Genomic DNA, 27,101 nt, shown 5'->3' with positions numbered 1-27,101 from the left:
ATTAGGTCCCTGTGACAATCCCGTGGTAACTAATCACTGTGAAAGCATGAATCAGTGAAATTATGCAAATCTGGCATCATTTGAAAGAAAGTGCTGGACTCCACTGTGCTGAAACACTCTCAAATCAGATTTTTTTGCAGCTTGATCATGAAATAAAGGACTTCACAAAGTATTTTTGCTTCAATATTTTTATTTATCGCGCAACATAAAACAATATTGTAGGGTTTTTAACCACATACACTATGTATTCACATGATACACCATACAGCTACAAAGAGAGAGACTCAACAAAACCACTTTTTTTTCTTTCTTTCTTTTTTTTTTTTTTTTTTTTTTTTTTTACATACTGCATCCTTGACATGAAAATTAAGGAACCAAGAACAATCCTACAACTCAAAAAAGAATGTAGCTGCCACTTGTGTAGGTTCATTTTCATCATTTTGTATGAGCCAGGGTCCAAGTCTCTGTTCTAGATTTGGAGAGTGTTCGGAAAAATTGGGTGTTGGGTGAATTTTAAACAGTGGGCCATACATAGTGAGATGCATGTTTACCTATATTTGTGTGAGAAAACATTTTTCAGAAAGACTAAATATACAAGGTTTAAGAGAAAGGGAGGGGTTGAATAAAGGAAGTGCATGGGGAAGGTGGGTGTGTGTGTGTGTGTGTGTGTGTGTGTGTGTGTGTGTGTGTGTGTGTGGGTGGGGGGGGCAGTACACAACTCTGATATTGATCAAATATCTTAGCATTCAGCTAACATGTACATGTACAACATACTCAAAAGATTATTCTAATAGCTTTTAGTACTTGCACAGTACCAAATGTGAAACCCAGATAACAGTCTTCATATAATTTGATTCTATTCCTCATCCTAGTTTAAATGACTTCAAGTAAAACATGGAATGAATATCGAGAGGCTGTACTGAACTGTCAGCGTGCCCTCCTGCCCTCTGAGAGATGTAAATCTGTAGCGTTGTAACAAAAGACTTTTCATAAAGTCAGCACCAGGGCAGCTTCCCATCTTCTGAAACTGCTGGGATTGAAAGTATAGTTTTCTTGACATTCGAAGAGCTCAGAAAAATATTTTTCGAGATAATCATTTCTCCCTCACATTTATTTGTTTTTACACAGTGAATGTTAAGGTGTAGCATCATAGCACCGGCTGTCTAAAACATTCCTCCCACCCCCCTCCCCTCCCCTCCCCATCCCAATTTCAGTACATGCTTGGGAGGTAGGACCCCTTATAAGAACCATTCACTAAATGTGAGACATTTAGAGATTAATAAATGTAATAAGATGGTGTACATTATATCCTTAGCACCGTTTCTTAGGCAAGTGTGTAAAATAAGGGCCAAGCATTATCCTCAAAAAGCAAATCAAGCCCTACTACTGCACCACTCCTGTTAGTCGGGATCTTGTGTCACGACATTAAATATTACAAGCCTAAATCTGCCATCTTCTTCGGGGGGGCATCATGATTTCTCTGCCATGTGCATACTTAAATAATAATGATAGATACATCTACACAAGCAGGGAGGCAGTCTCTTGCCTGATAGTCTAACACAAGTGAAAAACAAATTTGCAGGGCTATAACTCACTAAAACGTCACTGATTCATCTTAATTTTGAAAGAAAAAAAACATGAGAAAACCACACAAGCCAAGGTGAAAAGAAAAAAAACAGCACTTTGTTTTGTGTCTTAGAGCATCCTGTAATCTCTGCTGGTTGCTAGGTTACCACAACGTAACCCCAGGAGAATATCTGTTTTTTTTTTTACTTAAACTAAATAAACTTTATGGTAAAAGTTATGATCGTCTGATCTAACCCTCAGAGAGGAAGCAAAATTGTATATTTCTCAAAACATCAAAGTATTTTATTTTAATTGAACACTGCACATTTTTTCATGGCTACTGATTTAGATTTACCCTTAGCCTAAACAAGTGGTTCCCAACCTAGAGTCCAGGACTCCCCAAGGGGGTCCCTCAATGAACACAGGGGGTCCCCAAAGGATTTGAATTTTCAGTGCAATTGTGATTTCTGTCCACACATTGTCCCTATTTTAAGAAAAAAAAATCTATATGTTATTAATTTAACTTTGGCTTTATGGACGGACAGGACTCGGCCAGAAAACATTATTTATGGTGAGAATGTCACTTTTGAAAGCATAAAACCTAGCATGGTTACAGCACGGGGTAGGGCAGGGTGTTCATGGCTTTTTAGTATTTGCATGAAGGGGATCTTCAAGGAAAATAGGTTGAGAACCACTGGCTTAAACCACTAACCAGTACACCTCTGCTGTTCAGAACCACAGTTTTTGTATCTTTTAGGTTTAAATGGAAATTTGATATTGCGGTTAGTTTGTGACGAAAAAAAAAACAAAAAAAAAAACAGTTGAGCTTTTGTAAAACTCTAAAATTCAGACATTTTAACACATGATGTTTGAAAGAGAGACTCTCCAGTTGTATTTTTAGGGGGTGGGCTGTTGGACAGTGAGCCGAGTGTGGCTTTGTTTCACATAACTGGGCTCATGAATTCATTTTCAGAAAGTTATGAGACTGACAGGGTGGGGTGGGGGTGGGCGGTACAGTACTTCCAAAAGCAAAACAGCAGTGTTACTGAGCAAACGTTTACACACATCAGGACTGAAGGCGGATTTATACTCGCGCTGCGTCTGCGTGCGGTCTGCTACGCCGTAGCTGACACTGGTGAGTTTGCTCTCACACTCGAGTGTAGGGGTACACGTAGTTTTGGTGTCATGTTGCAGTTTCTTCTCCTAATCTGAAGGTGGCAGCAGGGGTGGTATCGCCAGGTCGGAGTTCTTTTGAGGGTTCACTTCAGGTGGGTAGGTATTTCCTGTTTTAAAACAACAATGGCGTCCAGTATGGTTCAGTGTCTATATTAGCTTGTGGAAGGTAACGAACAAATAATTCGATCAGCCTCTCATTAACTTGAGCCACTGGTTATTGTTTTTAAAAACTGTGTTTACCACACAAATTCAGCGAGAAGATCCAGATATCCGAAAACACGTGATCCCTAACTGACCAATCACAAGGGAGTACCGCTGCGTAACCGTCTGCATAGCAGCACGTCAGGTCTAGAAGAGCTGCGCGTCGAGCTTCTGCAGAGCTAAGCCGAGCCTACGGCGGTGATGCAGATGCCGCACAAGTATAAATCTGCCTTTAAGTGTTGTCAAGGGCTGTCCAAGACTTCAAAACACCCCCATCATTAATGGTTTAGTTACTATCCTCACCAGTTAAATAATCTTACCTAAATAGTTTAATATTTACATTTTTATCTCTCTCTTGAGAAAATTAAAAAGAAAAAACAAACCCAGAAAAACTAAGCTTCAAGTTGTCAATAATCGGCTCTTTCTTTTTGTCATTAAAATCAAGATTAAAAGTGCTTTTATAAATCTTTTCTTCTCTATTTACAATTTGTATTAGCTATATAAAAAAAGATGAAAAAAAAACAATAACATCAAAGACAATCATTATCATCATCACCATGTAGTAATAAATAAGAGTTAAAAAAAACAACCAAAAAACCAAAATAATAAAAAAAAAAAAAAAAGCTGGTTAAAATGAGTGTGGGGAACTAGAGCACACAAAGGGACATGCACCATTTTCTACCCTCAGTAGCAAGTTGTGATAGTGACCAGTGTCTCTACAGCATGAGGTAGAGAGCTGGAGGCCCTTAGGAGAGGTAACAGGACAACCAGACAACCAGGGCCATGACCCAAACAACGCCCCCAGCAGCAGCTGGGAGGAACCGGCTCGTATCGAGTTCTGGTAGTCACTCATTCTCAATTTCAACACCCGCTACAAGCAAACTATGCTGCCGTAAAGAAAGTAAAAATAAACAATTCAAGGAACTCTAGCAATGCTATCAAAAAGTCTCTTGCTTTGGTTTTTCTCTTTCATGCACTTCTTTCTGCCACACCTTCCCACACAGAGACACAAAGCCAGAGATTAATTGATTCAATGCATTAGTATTTGGCGCCAAAACCCTGAAGCTACAGTAATTTTCTATGGTTTGCCTTTATGTCTCAGTACTGTTTCCTCTATGAAAAGCACAACTAATGTGTTCTCAAGAGATGCAATGAATGAATGTGCTTTCTCTGCCCTGGACAGTGTTTGTTTTTCTCTTTTCTTTTTGTTATATGCCACAGTAAACTGTAAAAAAAAAAAAAAAAAAAAAACCCTCCTCAACAGGAACCAGTTGCTGAGCCCAATGACAAAGCTGCAACCACTATGACTGGCTGGCTCTGTGGTAACAAGGTGCCTGCAGAAGGACACACCTCACTCTGCTATAAGATGACAGCACCATGCAGAGGAAGGAGTGGGCCCTTCACAGTAGATCAAGTGTAACAGGACAGCACCAGAGTGTGTGTAGGAGCACCAAGAGCATTGCAGTCCCAACACTGTTTCCTACTGCTATATCCTAGGATAGGCTTCCCAGATGCCTCTGCAGACTTGGCTCACATCTGATCTACAATGAGACAAACATTGGTTTCCACATCCAATGCCAGTAAACCGGGTGTGAGATCCCCCTCTACTGGCCAAGGGTGGTTAAAACAGCAAAGTGAGCCTTCTAGTCTGAATGGATGTCAAGAGCTTCTAGGTCTGCTTGTACACACCACTTTGAAATGGCAGTCAACGCTGCCCTCTAGAGTTTATACTGAGAAGTGCTCACCCCTACTTGTAGGAAGATAAAGAGTGCCACCTGCTCCATCTCTTTGTGGTAAGCACAGATCTGGGTTAAATTGAATTTGCAGGTACTACCTCTTGTTTTAGCCTCTGTTAAGTGCAAGATACCAGAAATTGTAATGAGCAAAGATCAGTCTTTGTAGAATAATCCATTATAATTATCCTTGCTCAACATATATTCTGCACCTGCATCTTAGAGCAGTAGACTATCTGGAATATCTCAGCCAAAACAAAAGTATTTCCTTGCAAAACACTACTTGAGCCAAATCTGAGTTAGAGCACCATATTACAGCATCAAATGCCATGAAGAGTAGCGGAATGAAATTCTATTGGAGCCAGAAGCTGAGCACCAGTCGAGAGCCGGAGGGGTGCAGATAAGCAGGAGGAACACATCATCTAACGACAAGACAAGCAGTAATGATTTCTACCAGTGTGGTTTTTTGCAGTTATTTTGTACTTGGGCATTCATTTTCATATTATAATTGGTTTTATTTATAAGTTTAGAAAGTTTTGTTTATCAAAAATAAGAATTTTTGTAGTTTTTTTCCATAACATCAAATATATGGTACTTTATCAGTTTTTAATAAATACCTCGATGAAGTCAATTTTTTTTTCTTTTTTTTTTTGTATACAGCCATTATTATGTTTTCTCTAATGCTGATTTGCTGTCTTTTCTGGAAGATAATGGCTCCTCCTATAAGTAGAGTTTAAGATTGATAAGGAAAAAGAAAATAAACATAAAAAGGAACAAGTTTTCCAAACATGGAAAAAGCAACGGTCTGAGTGACTCAGACTGATTGATTTAAAAAAAAAAAAATCAACATAAAACAATCACCTCATTAATAATAACATTAATGAAAACAGCAATAATAAAAAAACAAGTCTTCATTATAATAATACCTGTAATAACAACATTGACAGTAACAATAGCAATCATAATAATATCGGTAATAATAGCAATAATTAGAATCATTAAAATTCTATAAACAAGAAAAAGCGATGGAGTTCCTCTCCAGGAAAGAGAGAGGAAGAGCACCACAGGCAGTGAGTCTGACGCCCAAACCACTGCCTGACATGAGGTAAAAAACAATAAAAATGTCCCTCCTCCAAGCGGACTGTGGAGGGGGCAGGATGGAGAGTTGCCAGAGACGTTTGTCCAGCTCGTTGCTCTGTCCATTCCTCCACTGCACCACTCTGTAGCTGTCAGTCTGTGTTTGTTTGTCCTCAGACGAAGTAACTGTAGGGTCCAGTGAGGCGTGTGAAGGCATAGGTAGACACAGTAACCATAGAGGTGGTGTAGAACGTTGGGGCTAACCGTGTCACTGGGCCCTCCTTCTTGTCTTTAGATTGGCCAGGTCCTGGACTGCCACCTGCCATCGCAGCACCCCATTTGCGTTTCTTCCCGAGTGTCTTAATGTCTTCCTGGGAGAGGCCCAGGAGAGCCGCCTCCTGCTGCCTCTGCAGTGCTCGCTCTGCCAGCAGCTTCATTTTTGCCTCCCACAGAGCCAGGCCATGCATTGGCTGGTTGAGGTTCTTGTGCTGGTAGAAGACCAGGGAGATGCGGGTGGGGTGGGAACGATCAGGCTTTTTAATTGGAGTGGTGGCATGAAGTTCCCGACGAGCACATTCAATCAGGATGGAACCGTGAGCTGGTGCTACTGCTACACCTCCAATGGTGGGATCCAGGAAGTTGTGTTCACTGTCAGACCACACCTCTTCATCTTCTTCCTGATGCTTGGTGCCCGCAACGTCACTTTCGGCTCGGCTTTGGTGACAGTAGGCCTGACCTGACTGCTGCAGGGCATCAGGGAAGAGACGACCCTCAGGAGCAGGGGAAGGGGTGCTGCCGGCCACTGAACCTCCACAAGACTTCCAGGTCTTCTCCTGAAGCCCAAGGGGAGTGGAGCACCGATTTTCCCCGGTCTTGGACCAGATCCTTTCTGGGTAGGCTCCTGCGGGATTGCTGTGCTTCAAACCAGGACTATATGCAGCAGACCCCATGGCCCAAGCATTTGGCTGGGGACTAGGAGCAGGGCTGGCCCAGTGTCCGTGGGTCCCTGGGCCTGGGGTACTTGGTTGTGGAGTAAGTGAGCCTGAGTGAGAGGGGCCAGGCTGTGGTGTCCCTGGTTGAGGGGTGGCATAACGTGTGGAGCCTTGGTGTAAGTTAGCCTGGAGCACTGTGCCTACATGAGGGGACGGAGGTGGAGATGGAGTTACTTGGAGTGATGGACTCGGAGAAGGCAGTGGGGGGGTTGAACTAGGGAAGGATGTCCACTGCTGGGGGAAAGGAGAGGACCGCTGCTGGGAATGCTGGTGAAACGGCTGCTTGTTTGAGTTCAAAGAAGAGGCTTCGGGACTTTGTCTATGGTTTAGATGGCCATCCCAGGGTGTCGGAATAATACTCCCATTAAGCTTGTACCCTGGCCAGGCTGCAGGCTGGGGGGTGGCTCTTGATGTATTGGCACCAGCCTGGCTTGGTAATGCACCCTCATAAACTGGCACATCGACAGGCTCCTTTTTGATGACTGGAGTGGCTCTGTTGGAGGTGTCAGAGGAAACAGAGGAAGGACGGGACTGGTTGCAGTCTGCAGACTGGGTGTAAGCACTGTGGTTCAGTTGGTTGGTTTGCTCCAGCTGGCTGGTGGAGGACTGGGCCAGTCTGGCCTGAAGGCTCTGGATATCAGGCTTCTTGTCTGCCTCGGCAGGCCTAATACCTGTTTTAGGCAAAGACCCATTTCGACCCTCATAGGTCCTCAGCTTACGTGGGAAAAGTGCATTGGATGGGTAGTTGTAGTAGCCGTAGGGCATTGCGGGCAGACTGGGGTGGTAGCCATTTACTGCTTCAGCTGCAGAGGACTGACCTGCTGGGGAAGGGGCTCCCCTTGCATAGTAGGCAGGGTGTTGATAGATGTTGTTGAATGGGTCTGTTGCTTGCACAGGGTATCCATCTATTGATCCGTTGAAGGGTTCTGTCTTGATTTTAGGCTTCACCTCTTGTTTTATAATTGCTGATTGTTTAAAGCATGAAAGGTAGGTTAGAAATTCTGTTGATTTCAAGTTACTTTTATAAGACAAAAAAAACAAAAAAACAATAACTAACCTTTATTACCATGGGGTTGGGCTGAACTGGGGATGCAGACCTCAGTCTTGATCATTGTTTTCTCTGGCGTCTCCCCTGTCTGCTGTATGAGTTTATTCTTCTTCTTCTCTGAGGCGGCTTTCTTGGCCTCCATCCGGCGCTGTCGGCAGGATTTGGCAGGCTCGGGTAACTTGCGTACCTCACGTCGGAAAGCCTGAAGAACCTGAAAAGCTCCTGTCTGCATTTTGATCCGCTGGGCCTCTGCGTTGCCAAACTCATCCGTCTGTGATACTGTGTATAGAGGCAACACATGGAGCTGCTCGTCCTCAGGGATTTCCCCCACCGTACGGTTGTCCTCCTTAGTTAAAGTACACACCTAGCAAAGCATTACAAGCAAAAAAAAAGCTGATTTATGTAAAATGAACAAAATTATTTTAATAATGTTTTTTCCTATAATATATCCTGTATTCACAGCCTTAAACACCCTGAATTTTAGATGATCTTACCACTGTGCAGCCATTGTGGAGGTTATGCTGGTCCTTATGAGCATGGGCACAGAAGTCCATGCAAGCAGTGATTCCAGAGAATGGACGGCCTTCCTTCAAACCCAACCTGCAATCTGGAGCTCGGGACTCTGTCAGGCACTGAGGTTGAGGACAGGGACAACTTTAAACCAGCTGCAGAAGGAAACTATTTATTTGGATTCATATTGTTGAATTCCATGCAGTGCTATTTTTCTTTTTTTTTTTTTTTTTTTGCCACCTGATACTGTTTAACTGTTTTTGTCTTTTTTATATCAAAACCCTTGCACTTACTCTATATAAGAAAAACACATCATATCACAAGTACTGTTGATGGCAACTGGTTTTTACTGCATAGACTTGCACATTAAATAAACTTTGTTGGGCATTTGTCTGAGCAACAAACCTGGTTACTGTAGGCCTGTGGTGCTAGTCGCTTATACAAAGGAGCCACCTCAGTTGCTAGAGTTTGGAAGTTGTCCCTGAGTTTGCCCTCCTGAAAAAGATATGGATCAACTGTCAGAACAAAACACAGGTTAATAAAAGATAAAGCCTGTTTGAGTACCTCAAAGGAACATTTTTAATTTTTGGCAGTGGGTTGTGTCAAGCACTTCTGAATACTCACACGGTAAACAGCATTCAGCGTGATCTCAGGTTAAAAAGAAACTTTGACGCAGGTTAAACTGGTAACTACTCAAATGACTGCTATCTAAATAAATCCTAAAGTCATAAACTTATAGCAGGATACGTGAAAATAATATTGCAGTTCTTTATGAGAGTCGTTTTGCATCATATGGCTGATTTATTTTGGCTCATTTTTCTCAACAAAAGTGTTCAGCATGTAATGCACAGGCAGTGGTCAGAGATTGCTAGCTCAATGGCTGTGCACTCAAGAATTAAAAAAATTAAAAAAAGAATACAGTGGCAGTGTCCTGAGGTCATGCAATGCTGTAAAAATCCATAATGTAGCTTTGGGTCAATTTGCTATAAGTTTCTGAAGTTTGTGTTGTGTTTTGAACAGCTGCTAGCTAAGCCATCTTCCCTTCCTGCTTCCCAAACTGGGAGTGCTCTGACCGCTGGCTGCTCATAAGTGCTTCACACAACTCCACTCAAAATTTCAGAGACTAAATACCAAAACAAAACATACAAACAAACAAACAAACAAAAATAAAACAAAAAAGTTGTTCAGTGTTAGCATCAATGCATTCCTTTGTAATGCAGTACAACAGGTGGTTTTGATGTCATGTGTACCTCTTCAGGGTGTTCTCCTTGTAGCCTGAACTTGCGTGGCGTTTTGCTTCGGGCGTACTTACAGCCATTAAAGTACATACTCCAGGAGCAACCAAATGAAAAGGAAGCACCACACTTTTCAGGGTCCTTGCCTTGACAAGCACAGGTACGACTGCAGTAGACACAATGAGCAAAGTCTTAGCTTTTGGATGTTACTTTTGTTACTTAAGAGTAATGTCAGTGAGAAATTAGGCCAGTGTTTCATTTGAAACAATGTTAGTCTCAGAAGTTTCATACATCTTTGACCAAGTAGCATGGATACAGTTTGAAGTCCATAATTACTGCAATCTTCTGTTCTATTGGTGGGTGTTGGCACATTTCCTCACAAGTATTAAAAAAAGACATACAAGCAAAGATGCTTTGACAGAGGTAAAATTAAGCTTTATGCTCACAAGTCAAACAAAATAAAGCCACTGACCCTTACCTGCTATGTGTTAGTTTTTAAAACCACTACATTTATTAACATGTATTTAACTGTTTTTGGTCTTCTTGAAAAAGAAGTCTTAAAACACCAAAATATTGGCCATTGATGCTGTGAAGATACACCATTGCATGTTATACATTCACAAACTTGTTTATAAAAAAGTCAGTGTCATTTGGCTACTCACTCATCATTGAGGCCGCACCGTCGGCTGGTGGGGTTGCCGAATTTGGTGATAGTGTCAGTGACCTCGCGGTACAGCTTGTCAGCCAGGGCTCTTGGGACACCCTCCCAGGCTAGAATGAGGATGATGATGACTGCATTGGCACAGTGGTGGCCAGCACGATGACGCACCAGACATAGCAGCTTCTCCTTCTCACTACTACGACGGATCACCTGTTAAGAAACAGAGCTCATCAAGACTTCAGTTCTGGTGCAGTTAATTTTGTAGTTACGTTTTTTGACCAGCAGATGTCCAAAGCACATAAATTATCTTTACATACAGACACATTAAGCTGATGTTTACACACAGTATAACACCTTTAATGACTGTCGTCTGCTTTGGTGTGTGAATAACTCTCCTAAGTCTGTCAAAAAAGTCACATCTGACAGCCGGCCCTCTGCTCTCTGTCTCCAGCATACACCCATGGGCCCCCTCCCTCAGTTGGATGGTTGTTTTGAATCTATAAAGTCATTAGCAAGATGTGTCAGGGCCCACACTGGAGGGGAGGCCGGACAGCTGTTAGAAAGTGAGACCTCCTACTGACTTACCCACTGTGGATGACAAACTTGATGTGTATCCCCCCTGGAACCCTCATTATACAAACACACACACATGCTGCGTAAATCACTTGTTGATTGGCTGTCACAGCTTTCAGGAGGGACGAACAATCACAAACATCAATCTCACCTTTTTTTTACTCTTTCACTTGAACTCAAGGCACCAAGTGAGCTGCTGACAGACTGTCAAAGTGTGGAAATCTGAATACTCTCTTAACGGTGTGGACCGTTCCTTTGAGGGTCTACCGGTTATACTCTGAGCTTTTCTCTATTATCCGATGTGTATATTGTGATTCTACTTACCCACTTGGCTATAGGACACCCATGCGAGCTCTTCCCCTCTTTGCCTGTGTACACCACCTTCTCTATTCGGATGGCTTCCCCCTTCTCTCCATACCTACACAGAGGGAGAGAAGCAATGTTGTCACTTTAGGAGACACCCACTTGGCCAAATGATTGTTGATGACTGCCAATGGTACCACACTGCAATAACTACAGACAACATATGGCCACTCTAACAGTTCAACAGCAGCTCGTTGGCTGCATCAGAGCTGCCAGAGGAAACTCAATCAGCTTTCTACCAAAGACAGGCCGAGCTCAGTTATACGGGCTGGAGTGGAGTGTGTGTTCACAAGGCTCTGCTGAGATTCACACAAGCATGGCAGAATAAACCAGAGCCCACCAACTTCTGCACAACACCAGCCACAGCGCCTGGTGTTTGAGATATCTCTGTGCTGGGGTTTATGACATGTGAGTGCATGGAGAAGTGTATTCCTGCAGATCTGCCAGTACATACAGAAGGAGGGAAAGGTCAGGGGCTGCACTGGGACACAGGCAGGTCATCAGAACTTGTCACATGTCTGGTCACACCTCATATCAGCTTCCCCAAGCAGCTTGATACCTGCCATTGTAAAAACTTCAGCCCTGAGCAGATTTGGCGTGACAGTGAGCACAAGGGGCTCCTCATCAATGGGAGTCATCCTGTGGTAGCTGAGAGAGCGTGGGGGGATTAAACTCTGTCCCCACAGGGGTGGCCTACTGGGGTCAAAGGTGGGTCAAAGGTCAGCTTGGGACTATAGGGTCTTAACATCTTATGTCATCTCTCAAACAACAAAAAGGGAGCTCTGGTGTAACAACACCCTCCCAACTTCCCGCTCATTGGTCCAACTGAAATTCACTACTCAGAACAGTTGATCAATGTTTTCCTTTAAAAAAGATAACTTATTGGACTGGTTTGGTGATTACAGTGTGCGTAACACTGATTCGATTAAAGTCCTGATAATTAATGCTAAATATCATTCTTTACCTCATTTGTAAAACCATAATACATAGATTTTATTTTCAATTTGACTCAATTTGATGTTTAATTTAAGGGTTTAGAACAGAATGAATTCAGCTTTGTGTGCATGCATTTCCACATAAAACTTTATTTTGCTCCTTCTGTTTTCCTTCCTCTTCCTCTTTTCTCTTCTCTGCAGTTTAATATCCTCTCCTTCCTCTCTTCCTCTTCCTCTTTCTCTTCCTCTCATTCTCAACTGTCATCTGCTGCTACTCCAGTGCTTCTTGCTCTGCCTGTGATATGCTGATGACGCTGATATTTCCTGTTCCTCCAACTAGATTCTGGGTCACTGATTCCCTAAGGACAAAAATGTGAGGAGGAGGGAGAATGGAGAGAGAGGAGGAGGGGGAAGAGGAGAAGGGAAGAGAAGAGAAGAGAAGAGAAGAGAAGAGAAGAGAAGAGAAGAGAAGAGAAGAGAAGAGAAGAGAAGAGAAGAGAAGAGAAGAGAAGAGCACCTTGACTCCATCAGGTTTCGTATGGAGGCTACAGTAGGTCCAGATCCCAGGTGGTTGTAGTAGGGCCCTTCATCTTTCTCCAGGATTTGTTCTAGAAAATAGAAATTACAAAGAAACCATAAAAAACTCAACCTCAGCCCCCCTACAATATTTTAAACTATTATAACAATAAAAAAAATGTGGTAATCATCTTATTTAAACTAATACTTCAGAGAACAGCATAGTGTAGCATCACTGCTGCCATCGTGTACATGGATATAATGTTTTATGGCAAATTGTTGTCCAAAAACCTCTTCCTAAATATTACATGTCATTTGAAACTCTGCCTCTCTATAGAATATTTAATTCTGTACAAACACATCTCACTCCGTGAAGACTTTTATAAAAGGCCAAACATGCAGCGGATGTGCTTTGATGTATGTCTAAGCAAAGATAGCACCATCCTCTTTGTAGCTGAGGTCAAGTTGTCATTGAGAAACATATAAATGTGCAACTGATTGCAACATCCAGTTCACACAAACACATTATCCCCCCAAGCTGAGACAGTGGGCTGTGAGTGCAGGGTGTGGTCTGTTGGGTGATACTTTGCAAAGCACAAGCTTTTTAAAGTAGTGGTAGAAATGTGTTAGTATGTAGGAGCATGTCTGTATGCACCTGTGTTTATGTTGCATAAGTTCTTAAATGATTAGTGCTTATCTTTATATGTAATAATAATGTGCAGGTAAATGTGTGTCACATTAAATAACATCTTCTGGACTGCACTGGCAAGCTTTGTAGCAGCTAGCTATGTGTTTCCTACCACTGCATTGTTCTGTCCTGTCTATAACTTGTAATGTAGCTCATGGTTCAGATTATTAGATATGTTCTCTAAATTTAAGTTTTCTGTCAGATGATTGTCTCAGCTATGTACATTAACTCAAATGTGTGTGTGTCTGGTGGGAAGGCAACATGAGGTCACATTCCCCTGACGGTGCAGGGAGGCATCGGGTGTGGCTCATGGCAGGAAGTGGAGGAGTCATACTAGATTCTTGTGTGTGAACTGATTTGTGTTGTGCAAATCGTGGCTCTAAATTGTATTTGTCTTGCAGGGAATTTCATTCACATGCAGTGTTATCCAATCTAAAGCTGATGATGTTGTGTGTGAATAATATTTACTATTAAGACCTATTGTCATCTAAGCTTTACTCTCAGTGAAAGACAGTTTTATTTGTGTTTCTGCAGCTGTTCTCCCCCTGCTGTGCATCCTCTTCAATAGAAATAATTGGGCTCTATACCTGGGCTTTAAACTTCATATAGTTATCTTCAACTAACTAAAAAAGGATTTAAAGTTCTTGATAGTTTCTCTGAGAACACTGAGTCTTTCATTGTTCAGCTATAACACTAAGTCTATTAACAATTACCCACAGCTGCTACATCAGCAATAATTTACTTTACTGAGTCATGAATAAATGACTTCAAGGACAGAGACATGATACAATATCATAGCGTGAGTGCCAAAAAAACATGCAAATGCTTAAAAAGCTATTTTAAAATTATTAATTTCAATTGTTGGGCCACCTACTCTGACATAAATAACTACCCTAAGCAGGGTGCTAACCAAACTACAGGACTGACGCGCTCTCTGTCTAACAAAGGCAGTGATTTTCTTGCTTGCCAGACCCAAAACCCACACAAAAGGCTCCTTCTGCCACCACTGCTTTTGTTCCTGCCTGCTGCCTTCATTGCTTTATGTTGTTGCTGTCTGGATGGTCGCAGCCACAAGCCCTGGCAACACACACATTCTTAGACACTCAACAAATACTATGACAAGAGCTGGTGCTGGGGTGGAGGATGGGTCTAGCAGATGAAAAAGTAATGACTAGCAGTGACCCCTTCTGCAATGAGACACTTCAGAAAAAATAACTTCTGTTTTATTTGCTAATACTTATTGATTGCCTGAATTTCACCCTTTCACATAGATCAGAGGATAATGTGTGAGGGCAATAGTTATTTGTTTGGATAATGCTGAATGTGTGTCTGAAAAGTGTTAAAGAGCTTAGTAGGTGAACAGCACACATAAGCATGCTCACACCAGAGAGACTTACCCACACATGTACAGGTGGGAAAATCTGCCTGTGAATCCTTGGAAGGAGTATCAAGCAAGTTCTTGGTGGGGGTGTCCAGGTAGCGTAAAGGGGAGTCTAGGAAGCCACGAAGAGATGGAGAACAGGGTAGACCATCCTTGGTTGGGGTGTCCTCCTCTGAATAGCATGTGGTGGACAGTACTGCTACCTCCCCTGAAGCTTCAAACTTCATGCGTTTAGGCAGCGGAGAGCATGGCGTGCTGAATGTATTCTGTAACATTCTGGCCTGCTGCTGCTTGTCTGAAACAGACTCCTGGTGCAGAGAGAAGTCAACAGGTCGCTCATGTTGTGTTTCCATAGGGCTCTCAATGGATGCTTGGCTCATGGTTGCTTCACTTTGGATCCCTGACCCGTAGTTGTTGACTTCCATCTCCTGATCATCTGAATGAGGTTTGGAGTTGGCTTGAGTGATGGGAACTGAGGGAACCGAATGGGAAGTGTGGGATGATATGGAATTGAGGTCCTGAGGACTGATTACGGATTCATTCCCTGCTTTTGGGGCTGTAGTATTAGTCTCCTCCTCAGGCTGAGTGGCAGATGAGTCTGGAACTGAATCTCCAAATTCAGCTTCAAACTGGCGGATCAGTTCTTCGTACTTTGGATCTATGTTGATGAGATTCTGTAATTGTGAGTTGCTGGATGGAGCTATGGAGGTCACAGGTGTGGTAGTGCTGGTGTTACTAGAGGCCAGGCTGTCTGTTCCTTCTGATTTATCGTGGGCTCCGGCTGGAGCCACAGGTGGAAGCAGAGAGCCAGTGAGAGCTGGAGTGTTTTCTGGCAAAAAAGAAACAGTGGAAGTGGGAGTCATTGAGGTGCTGGAAATGGATACCTGAGATTGGGCCAGGGCAGAAAGGCCTGCTGCAGCGGCCTGAGTGGAATTACTGTTGAGGGGAAGTGATGAGAGAGTGCATGCTTGCAGGCTGTTCAGGACCGGGACTCTGTCTATCATGTGGACCGGTGGTTTTTGCATGGAAATCTGACTCTGAGGCAGGAAGATTGGCATGGAGGCTTTCTGCTTGGTCTTTTTAATGATTATTTGTTTAGGTTTGGGGAGAGGAAGGCCTACCCCACTCATAGCTTTCATTACAGGAGATCCTTGGCTGCTTTTTTTCTTCTTGGGTTCCTTGGGTTCCTGCTTGATTGCCAGATGTGACAAACCTCCTGCTTCCATCTGGGGCCACCATTTCTTCAAGTTTTGGCAAGCCAGAGGTGCACGTGGGCCTGATGCTCCAAAGCCAGAGGTGTGGGTGGAGAAGAGGTTCCTCTTGTAGTGAAGGTGCTGCTGTAGAGCTGCCTGAGTGGAGTGGCTGATGGCTGCTTGACCAGGAGACATGGGATTACCAGGGTAGGGCTGACCCTGCTGTTCACCATTAGACATGCCATAATGTCCCATGGAGGCAGTGTGATGATAATGCTCACCAGAGTCTGGTTCTTTTTTTATCCTGACCAGTGCTGGGCTTCCCTGGCCCTGAATACTCCCATTCTGGTTCAAATTGAGCTGCTGTGCAACTGGAAGCTTGAAGGGAGAATTGCTGAACTTGCCACTGGTGTCACCAAGCAGCTGTTTAAGCTCTGACATTGGGTCAGAACCGTTGTGAGCTGTAGCAACAAAGCGAGACTGGGGCTCAGACTTCATATACATCCATGGATTCTTCTGTTCAGAACCTCTGCCTGAGTTCTGCTGCCACTGCTGGGGATTAGGACTGTAGCCTGGAATTTTTCCCTGACCTGGGAAAGTAGAGGTAGAGGATGGGAGAGGAGTAACATGGGGCGAATGACCCTGGGACTGGGGTCTGTGATGTTCACATGATGCTGAAGCCTGCTGGTTTGTGTGCATTCCTGGAGGGACAGACTGAGAGCGTGAAGATGAGTTACTGCCAGGAGAAGGTGGGATCAAGCCAGGTGTAATGTTTGGGATATGTTGGTGATTATGGAGGTTATTTTTAAATGTGTGTTGACCTGGAGAAGTGACAGCTTGAGGACTGGTGCCAGATAACTGTGTCAGGGCATCAATGGCAATGGCTGTCTGAAGACTGATGTTCTTTTCCTTGGCTATGGAAAGCACCTGGGGAGAGCAAGGAATAGGGGGTTTGGAGCAGAGCACTTGATCTGGATGATGGCCTTGAGTTACCTCTTGCTGCTGGGAGCATGAAGTAGACATATGGTGACCACCATTCACTTGTTGGAAGGTCTGGGGGTGTTGCTGCAAATGGAGTTGTTGTAAGTGTGTGGCACCATCAATGATTTTGTGGGAGCCTTGATCCTCTCTGGTTGCTAATTTAATCTTCTTTTCCAACCACTCAAGGTAGTCTGGACAGTCAGGCCCATCACAGTCGCAGTTCGGAGGCTTGTGGCCATGTTTGGCTTGACTTAGTGCTTTCTGTAGGGTGTCAAGATCCTCTAGAGGTTGACAGCTTCCCTCAGGAACCCCCGCAGTGAGTTTGGAACGATCTCCACCAGCACCTGTCTCCTGGATGAACTGCTCATACAGCTGGGCCATGTTGGGCTGAACACGGTTGCAAGAAGAGGAAGAGGAAGGAGGCAGGGAGCCAGCAATAGCAGAAAAAGCCACCAGATTGTGAGCATCCTCCATGTTTGCATGGTGGAAAGGTTCAGAGGGGGTTGTATCATCGTTGCTGCTCCAGCACGGCTGCTGCTGTTGGGTGTCACTGACCTTTCCTTGTCCTGGCACCCAACATTGCCTTGAAGGCACACTTCCTGCTCTCTGCTGTTCTGTTTCCATAGAGGCCTCATCATCATTAGGGTAGGGGTTCACCCCATTGGCCAACTCCAGACTCAGCTCGCCTTCCTGAAGGCGGTCATGTGACCCAATTTCCATCTGGCCTCCACTTCTGGGGCCATCCACTGAAGTAACTTTGTGAACAGTCTGAAAGATAAAAGGAGCCAGGTTAGTTAATCTGTACCAAAAAAAAAGAAAAGAAAAAAAGACTGATGCTAGACAACATCATGCAGACAGAATACTGAATAACTGCTGTGTTTAATCATTTTCTTTTGCACATCTAGAGGGACCACCATTTAATCCAAGGCCCCATTCCCTCTTTTCTTGCTCTTATCCAGAGTTTCTCCACCATCTCTCACACATTACTTGCTTCAAGGCCTGATCAATCAAACCGATGGAAACTGACTCAAATATTCCAGTATTCGGTAGAGTGATCTCACAACAGAGAAGCATTTTGTCAGATGTGTGCCATGTCATAAAGCAGTTTCACAGTTTATAAATGGATGTCGAGCTCCAAATCAGTTGGACTATGCAAAGCAGGATACTGGAGTGAAAACATGTCACTAATGGTGTTAGGTAGTCATGTGTGGTAGAGGTGGGGCAGTAAATACCTTAAATTTTCCTTTTTTTTATATAATTACTGATTAAAAGACATAAAACGGGTAAACTAGCTGTAATTTGGGTAAAAGAACAAATGAGAGGACAACACTAGGAATTTTGCAAATAGGCACATGCAATATATTCTTTCACATGAAACCAGATCTGGAACATTTAGGTTTTTCTAATTGTCTATGCAATTCATATATTTTTATTCATTTATAGATTTTATTTTATGTTTTTGCTATTTACATATTTAAAGTTCTAGCTGGTGCTGTTTTCATATTTTATACTTCTGTAGACTTTTTGAGCCAAGAGTTTGGAGCTCAATCCCTTCTTTGTCCTCTGTTTATTACAATCACACATACATTTCTTCCAGAACAACAACTTAGATGTAAAAAGTGATCTTTATTTCTAATACAAAGCAAACATGAAGCCAGTATTAAGGCTACAATACCCCACATGGTAAAACATCCAGTCATAAGATTTATTCAGCCTGTCTAGAGAGCCTTTGTTAAAGAGTAAAGTCTTGTCTGAGTGTAACATGGTGTTCAAATATTAGTTATCTGGTCTTGACAATCAGTTTAAGGGTTTGGTCATTCATTACAAGACTACTCTGTCACATTAAACATAATGCTAACAGCAGATAAATCTAATTAGATTTTTTTTAAAATCTAAACTTTAAATGGCAATGTGGGAGAAGTGTGGGTGGTGATCTGAGAGTTAGAAAGGTGTGACAGTTATTCAAGTTCAGTCATGTGGAGGTCAAAAGTATGTAGCCTTGAGAAATACTGCACACATTGACTGTTCACCTATTCTTGTACAGGGAAGAAAACTTGTTCAGCTGGTTTAAATGCCTTTTCAGCTGTAGTGGTAATCGTTAGCTGATCAGCGCAGCCACATATCTCACTTCCCCTCAGTCTCAAAACTGGAACAGTAATCACACGAAATGTTACACTGAAATTTGCAAACATGTCATATGACGAAGGGAACTACATTTTTGACCAAATGTTTTATGGCTGTTTCAGCATAACAGTAAAAACTGTGGTAGGTTCAGAAGTAATGTGGCTAAGGTTGCCTACATGACCATTAATCTGAATTAGCTTAATGTGTTAAAGCATACTGTGGGGCTCCTCTTTATATGCATCCTAAAACATTTCTTGCAAACATTAAATCCAGTTCAGGTTTGTTCCTTGCTGATTATAATTACATGAGTTTAGAGGGAAAGCAAGCAAAGATAATCCAAGGACAGGTTCAGGAATCATTGACAGAGTTCATGTTGTGGCTGACCTGTATATTCAAACATGCGCAATGGTCCCTGTGTAAGGAAAACAATGGCAGAGTCACTATGATAATACAGTTGCTGCTTTAGCCCCCATATGAGGCCAGTGTACCATATTCCTTTCATGACAGACATGAAGTAGCTATATGTTTCAATACAATACAGTAAGTTTAATATCAAACTTTTGTGTATTAATGTTGTTGCAAGAGAAAAATTCCCCTGCTAGAAAACATAGATCCTTTTACATATTTATATATAAACTAACCAGAAGTTATCTGAAGGTATCAATCCCCCAACATAACCTCTCATGTCCAGCCACAAAGATGGCTTCAGTATGTGGATCCATCAGTGTGTGATCGTAAAAGTGAGTCTGACGTCCATCTTCTCTATCATTTGAATATTATTTAAATGAGCCTTTGAAGTGGCTAATTACTGGACAGGCAGTATGCTCAGGTCTTTTGAATCCACCTTCTGCGCTGGGTGTCTGGTGGGGGGTCCCAGAAGGGGTGCCAATGCTATTGGCAAGAGGTACAGAGGGGTTGGAGGGATGATTTGGAGGGGGCAGAAAACAGCCGGCATGCAATACGTGAGAAGCCCCATGTCTGTACTATCAGTGGCATCAGATGGGAAAGAGGAAGAGGGGGGTGGGAGGGGGGGTTTAGCAGCAGTGTGCGGCAGTTATGAGAACTGCAGTGTGTTGAAACCGGGTGACTGCAACACTGCACTACCCAACATCCCACAATCATGAGCTGCCACTAATACTCTCTTTTCCTCTTTTTGTCACACTTGCGCAAACAAAACACACACAGGAGACACGTGGGTTTAAATCATCTTGAACCGGGTGTTTATAACTTTACCTCATCTCATGTAAAACAGCTCACTGAATTCTGCAGGGTGGAAATGTTGCTCTGACACCTGCAGCACTTTACACCTTTGTGGGTGCCTCTGACTCTAAACACCACGTGTTTTGTCAAAGATTTACAACCTAACAGAGGCAGGAATCCTAGTTTTGTCTTGAACTGTGCTACTCTATTTATACTTAAACATACTTGCCTTGACTTAACCCACACTGCAAAGTATTCCCAAACAAATAAACCCATCTAACCAGATCAGATCCTGAAAAACCTGGTGGACTAGACAGTCTAGGAGCCCTTTAAACAATGCAGCCTTTCCAGGTTTGTCTGAGAGGAAACCAAGTGCAGCTCAACACTGACACTGCACAAAAAAAAAAAAAATCTGGAGGGAGGAGACAAAGCATTAAAGGATGGTGGAGTTGGCGCTGAGGGGGTTAAGTGCAGCTTATGAATAGACAGCTGAACCTAAATCCCACAAACACAACACCACCCCATCCCATCCTCCCTCTCGTCCACCTCCTTCTCCCCCCACCCCTTCCTCTGCTGCCGTGACGAGCAGGAACATGAAGCAGAGACCCTGACAATATTAAGCCGGCTGAGACCCTTGAGGATCGGCAATGCATACTTACGCCGTCTTAGACGTCCAGACAGAGCTGCCGGTCGAAAAGCAGAGAGCAGAAGAGCAGACGGAGCGGAGCATGAGACTTGCTTGCCGGCACAGCGGTCCACAAGCAATCCAGCCTGGTTGGACTGTATTCCTTTTTATTTCTTCCCGTCTGTACAGCGTACAGACACAGCCAACACCGAAACACGCTTGCATGCACTCACGCATGTACACACCGCCAGCCAGACACACACCACACACCTCCCCCCAGCACAGAACACACGTTTCTCATTCTCTTGCCTCTTCTTATAACCAATGCTTTCTGTTCTCTCCTTTTTCCTTTCTCATTATCTGTCTGCTCCTCCCTTCCCTTTTTCAATATCCTCTTTCTTTCTCTTGACTACACATGCAGTTGGCTTCTCCTTGCTGCCCCCACCTTCCCCTCTCTCGCTCGCTCCCTCTCTCTCTTTCCCTCCCTCCGTTCCCCTCTCTCTCGTGCAGCCTCCATCTCCTCTCTCTCTTCTATGTGTGCAGAGCGAGAGGCCATTATCTGAGCCACAGCGGGCACGTACGATGGAATGGAGGAGTGTGCAGTGAGCAGAAACAGAGAGAGCAGTGGGGGATAGTCGCTAGTAGCAGCAGCCTAGGAAACAGCTCAGTGCAGCAGAGCTTTTACCAATGAGAAAACCTCTCTCCGACTCTATCCACGCCCTTCAGCACTGCTTGCTCTGCTGCATTCGATGACGTTGCGTACCAGGCTGTATGTATGTTTTGTTTGCATCTGCAAAAACCCAAAACTGACAATTACATGACAGAGCTTCTCTGCTTTCGACTGTAGAGGCGAAACAGCGGCAGCTAAGCGAAAAGCCATTCTCAACTCACAATCACATTCACAGGAAAAGAAAAAGGGAGTGGAGAAAAAAAAACTTTTTAATTTTTTTTTTTTTTTTTGCTCTCTGCAAACGTCTGCTTTTCCTTTTTGCAATTTTATTTCTCGTTTGCGCGTCTTGATTTGACTCTGTCCTGGGCCGAAGGAGACGCCACGGACAATGGCTCCTCAATCTCCATTTTCCTCCTCATCCACACTCATATCAGTTTCCCATTTCGTGCTCGAAATAAAACACTTCAGTCTTACAGCTGTGGCTGATAGCAGATCCTATAGCGAGCACAGCAGTGTTGGTAGATGAAGAGGGTGCTGGCTTGCTGACGTATCTACTGGCCAATCCTCAAAAATCCAAAGGATGCAAATGTGGTGGAAGGCTTCTGACTTCACTCCATGTTAGAGCATTCATCACAACTCCATCATGTCAAATGACCACTCTAGAAATGGAAGATATGATCGGTATGGAGCATTTATCCCTGTCCATTTCGGTGGGCAATGGACAGGGAAGAGCGGACGACAATTGGACAACGATGAGGAAGAGGAAAAGGATGACAATATAGCATCAAGGAGCTTGCAGAAGAGAAGAAGGAGGTCTTTAAAGGAAAGTTGTTCTTTTGACTGATTCTGTAACAGGCGTACACACAGACTGAGGGTGGCAGCTTGTTGCTAAACGAAGACGGCAGCCTCCAGGATCAACCCATCGGAGTTGTGTCGGTGACCACATGAAGCTTCTCTCCTCGTCTGTCCGTCAGCCTACGATAACACTCTCTTCATACTTTCAGCTCGCCATTGCTCTGCCTTGGCATAATGGCCATTATCACAATCAGCGTTGAGATCAGTGTAGGATGTTTCTTCTCAGCCACTTGCTGGCTGACCGGCCTTTGTGGTCCTCTCTTCCCTCCTACATTACTGGAGTTTTGAAGCAGATTTAACCAAGAGGAATAGGACAACGAGGGGAGTGGAGGGAACATGGCTGTCCTCTCCGTGCAGATTACTGTGAGCTCCTGCGTAGTGTTTTTCTCTTATATTACTGAGCATTTGTCGGACACACAGTAATATGGTCGGATTAACTTCAGTAGCCTGTCCCTGCTTTGCTTACTCTGGCTTCCTCTGTTTCTCTTGGTCTCCCTCGATCTCTCATTTTCTCAGGCTTTTTCAATGTGCTTCTGCCTCCTTCTCTCGATTTTTTCCTCTGTTTTGTTTCCTGAGCCTTTTTCTCCTTCTAGGGTAGCTTATTGCATTACCGCCCCAACGCTTTCTGACGCGCTCGCTCTAAATTGTACAATGTCTGTCTCGCTGTTGCCACACATATTCGTATATCTACACACACACAGAGAGATGAGCGTCAATCCCAACGAGAAACACAGCGCAGACGAAACTGTTTAAAGGAAGGAGAGGAGAAGTAGAGCACTGGGTCACATGACCCAGGGAGTGCCAATGAGTGAGAGGGAGAGCAGTGAGCAAGAGAGGAAGGAAACACATGCGGCAGTGACGTACCAGCATCGTCATCGCCAGTGTCTCCCACCAGGACACCTGCCTCCACCACTGGGTGGGCACACATGACATCGGACACATGCCCACTCTACTATCGCCGACTCCACACACCAACGGACACTTGAAAACATGCTCCTTTATTTCAGTTGACTGGCTTGCGCTCACACACTCCCCCAGCAGCAGTGACACAGCGTTTCTAACTCAAGGCTCAACTTAACCCCTAAATCACATGCTCTCCACACACACTCCCTCATTTACACTGAATAAAACAGGTCCTTCTTTAGCTCTCAGCTCTAATGTTTCTCCCTTTGTGGTCAAATTCATTAAAAAAATAGAAGAAAATAGTAATTTAACACAAACAAGCTGGAGAGTGGTTGTAATGGTTTGTAAAGTATGATGTCATGGAAACAAAACTGGCACATACGCTGGGGTCTTCTGAAATATGACACAGAAGCAAATACAGCACACCTTTGTAGGCAGTTACAGTAAAGCCGACTCGATTCAAACACACAAGCTCAAGGATGATTCATGATCATTCGCATGGAGCAGATGTCACTTCACATAGAGCATTGCCCAAAGTTTTTGGTGTTTATCTGGTTTAAAGGATTTTTTAAAAAGCAGAAATTAAGTATTCAGAGAAACAATGCTTCAGTTTTAACGTGTTTTGGTGTGAGCAACATCTCAATGCTTCCTCTCGTCAAAGGGCGACAAACTTTTATAAAACAAATCAGTGACAGATCGCATTGCAACTAAAATCAAGTATTTCACTTCAAATAACACAGAGAAACTTTACTTTAAAACGAAAATTGAAAAAACTCTGGGAAAATAAAGTCACACTTACGGTAAATCTGCTGTAACCCGGCATTGAGAGAAAGAGCAAGAGGAAGATACAACAAAGGCTCCTGATCTTCCACCGATCACTTCATCTCACAGTTGAAGTCAAATTATCATCCAAATGAGTTGTCTCACGCCCTCGTCTCTCATTTTCTCTCCTTTTCTCTTTCTCTCCATCTCTCTCACTTCTCTGCCTCGTGCTCGCTGTTTCTCAGCAGCACGGAGGAAAGGTCTTGCTTGTAGGAGGGATGACTGACAACAAAAGTCCGTCCTCAGCGGTGTGTGTTGGGTTGCCTTGCTTATGACTAAGCCTGAGTCATCTTTTTCTTCTCTTCTCAACAAAGTCCTGACATAAAACCCTAACATACTGAAACCAGCTTCTGAAATTTTAACTGTGCATCACTTAGTGGGAAGTCTGTGTTTATGAAACAAGCAACGAAGAACAACTTGTTCTTTTTTTTAAGATAAAAGGGATTTAGCTGTTATTACACAGCCATCAACAAACAAAAATATAACTGTTATGCCATGAGGGAGGAGGGGGGAATACTTTATCCTCCACCCTTTTCTTCTTGTCAGCTGATACTTTCCTCCACCAATTCTCCCATTTAGCTCTGCACACCCCCCCATCCCCAGCACACATTGCCCCGTGGTGTTACATCAAGGTCATCTGATCTGACAACCCCCTTCCCCCCTGTCATGGCTCTTTATTTCTAACTTTCTCACACACAAACACATCACATGTGGCCACTATTCATTCTTCTCATCTCTAGGTAAGCACACAAAAGAGCTCCTGCAGATACGCTCCCTCTAAACGAATGCAAACGTGAGCTTTAATGATTTTTCTCCAAGTATGAAGCGAACTTTGGCATGTACACAGCCATAGATTGTTCACTGAGGGTCACTGGGTTTACTGGTGGGTGGGACAAGAGGCTGCAGGGCACATTAGGTCTAAAGTGGCAGTCCAAAGTCCCTCAACATGATCGAACAAAGGACAATATGTTAACACGATCCTAAACCAAAATGATAACTTCTTCATTATTTTAACCCAAGGGACAGTCTGTCTTGTCCTCCATGCTGTCTGTTTGTCTTCCTTTGTCTTTGCAGTTCCCAGTTGGTGTAAGGTTCAAGGTGTGTTTGGGAGATGATTGTAGTACTGGGTGCCGGGTATCAGGTCTGAGTCATATCTACTGACATTTGGCACGTGCAAGTCAGCACGAATCGCTCAGCTGGGGCAACCCTGCCCCCTTCTTTCTCCAAACCCCTTCACTACTCCTCACAAAGAGAAAGGGAGGAGTGGTTTAGGAGGGAGGAGGGAAAAAAAATGGAAAGGTGGTGATAGGTGGGAGGTTGGTAGGGTGGAGCCATAAAAAAAAATAATGAGGAGGAAGAGACGGGGTTTGGGCCAGAGGGGGGGTTATTGTAAGAGGCAACTCTTTGTGTTTGTGGTTTGGGAAATAAAAAAAAAGAGCAGAATTTAATCAATATACAGATAAGCCCCTGATAGGAAATGTTTTGTCTGAGACTAAGAGAGCTGAATAGTCAGAAGGAAGCGGAGCAGATGGAAAACAAGTGACTTCAAAGCATAACAGGTACACAGCGTGCCGCTACCTGCCAGCCTGATCTCTGCCAAATCAAGAGGAAGAATCAGAACTGGCTGAATGATGATGTTTCCACAAACAGATACAGAAGCATCTATTCCAGGTTAAACATTGCAGTCTGAGATGCTGGGTGATGCTTTCTGGAGGGAAATTATATTTAAATTTCTCAGAGAAAAGAGAGAAAGCAAGAAGAAGCCCCAACAGCCCTGCACAGTGGCTGGTTGCCAGTCTTGTCTCTCTCTGGACTGGAGCTAAGATTAGCTTCCCATATGTTCAAGTCAGGCATAGCTGGACTTAAAGGGCCAGTATGCCACAGTGCCCTCGCTGTGCACATACTGAAGGCAAAACACCTTTTAAACATAACCAAATAAATCCCAGGTTCATAGCTGATAATGGCACAATGAAATGTTTGAGAGGTGAGTGATTCATTGTGTTTCTAGGCAACTACCAGTTTTATTTCTTACTATTATCAAACTAATCCTTCAACATTTAGAGGTAAAAGCCTCCACAAAATTCATTTAAATACACTTCACACAACATTTCGAAGTGTGGGTTTCAATAGTAAGCATTCAAAGCTTCAACAGCTGGTGTGCTGCATTACATAAAACCCGGCAGTGTCGAGCAGAGGAGGGATTCAGGATTTGTATAAACTGCGTGCCCAGTGGGAGCAGCAGAGCAGCCGCCAGAGAAGTGAGAGTTAAAGAGCTGGAGCAACAGCTGAAGGATCCACCCCCTTCTCTTTCCATTCATTTTTTATTAACTGCGGCATCAGGCGGACGGCAGCCTCTCCTTCGACTTGAAGCACAGCCGCCACCAAAGATGCCAACGAACGCCGCTCATGGTGCCACACAAGATATCGATCCGGCTGCAGGGCTCAGCGTAGCTTCAGTCCAGCTTTGGTCATCATTCATGCACAGCTGCGAGTAGCACAGAGGGCGGACGCCTGCTAACTGTCAAATAAATCAGGCAAAAGCCCACTGCTTAGCAAGATAAAATATATTAATTATTCAAAGTGCATAAACTATTGATGACTATAAATGGAAATTTAATGTGATAGATCGGGATATGCAGCACGTGAAGTTTTGAGGAAAAGCACAAAATTTACGTGTTTCCTGGAGGCTCCTCTCATGTTAGCATGCACGTCTTTCATCAAGTTTAAATAGGTAAATGTATACAGTCAGCTGTTTGGCTGCAGGCATCGGCTCACCTTGAACTCAGTCTTGAACTTCATATTAACTCTGTCGGCGAGGATTTCACACAGTTGTGCAAACAATTTATTGAAACAACAAATGAGAAATCCTTTTTGGACATTTAAGTCATCTTTCCTTTGAACCACTTTCACAGATTTCTTAAAACACTTTCTTATGTGTACCTATAAACTCAGACTTACATGAAACAAAAGTTCAAAATGAAAACAACTTTAAAGATCAAAAGACCCGTACTCAACAGACCAAAGTCTCACAACAGATCACTAGTTGTGTCTCTGTGTGTACGTAAGCGGGCTG

At 43.6% G+C, this 27,101-nt stretch overlaps 1 protein-coding gene across 3 annotated transcripts in view; it reads right to left on the bottom strand.

Moving 5' to 3' along the window:
* Positions 1-445: 445 nt before the first annotated feature.
* The window catches only part of tet3 (tet methylcytosine dioxygenase 3), a 36,402-nt gene continuing 9,746 nt past the window's right edge, over positions 446-27,101 (bottom strand). For 2 of the 3 annotated variants that reach the window (XM_041999929.1, XM_041999926.1), the window contains exons 3-11: positions 14,672-17,597; positions 12,588-12,678; positions 11,097-11,190; positions 10,201-10,409; positions 9,554-9,704; positions 8,709-8,798; positions 8,288-8,425; positions 7,803-8,157; positions 446-7,710 (exon numbers count right to left, since the gene is read on the bottom strand). In XM_041999929.1, the coding sequence (XP_041855863.1) occupies positions 5,927-7,710; positions 7,803-8,157; positions 8,288-8,425; positions 8,709-8,798; positions 9,554-9,704; positions 10,201-10,409; positions 11,097-11,190; positions 12,588-12,678; positions 14,672-17,597 (5,838 nt within the window). In that variant the 3' untranslated portion in view covers positions 446-5,926. Of the gene's footprint in view, positions 7,711-7,802; positions 8,158-8,287; positions 8,426-8,708; positions 8,799-9,553; positions 9,705-10,200; positions 10,410-11,096; positions 11,191-12,587; positions 12,679-14,671; positions 17,598-20,812; positions 21,248-27,101 lie in introns of those variants that run through there. The other variant, XM_041999928.1, reaches the window with a different exon arrangement.

This window comes from Melanotaenia boesemani, chromosome 11 (genome assembly GCF_017639745.1).
Source record: "Melanotaenia boesemani isolate fMelBoe1 chromosome 11, fMelBoe1.pri, whole genome shotgun sequence".
In the NCBI taxonomy this organism is placed as follows: Eukaryota; Metazoa; Chordata; class Actinopteri; order Atheriniformes; family Melanotaeniidae; genus Melanotaenia; species Melanotaenia boesemani.
The sequence above is the reverse complement of the archived record's forward strand: the minus strand, read 5'-3'. Positions and strand labels throughout refer to the sequence as shown.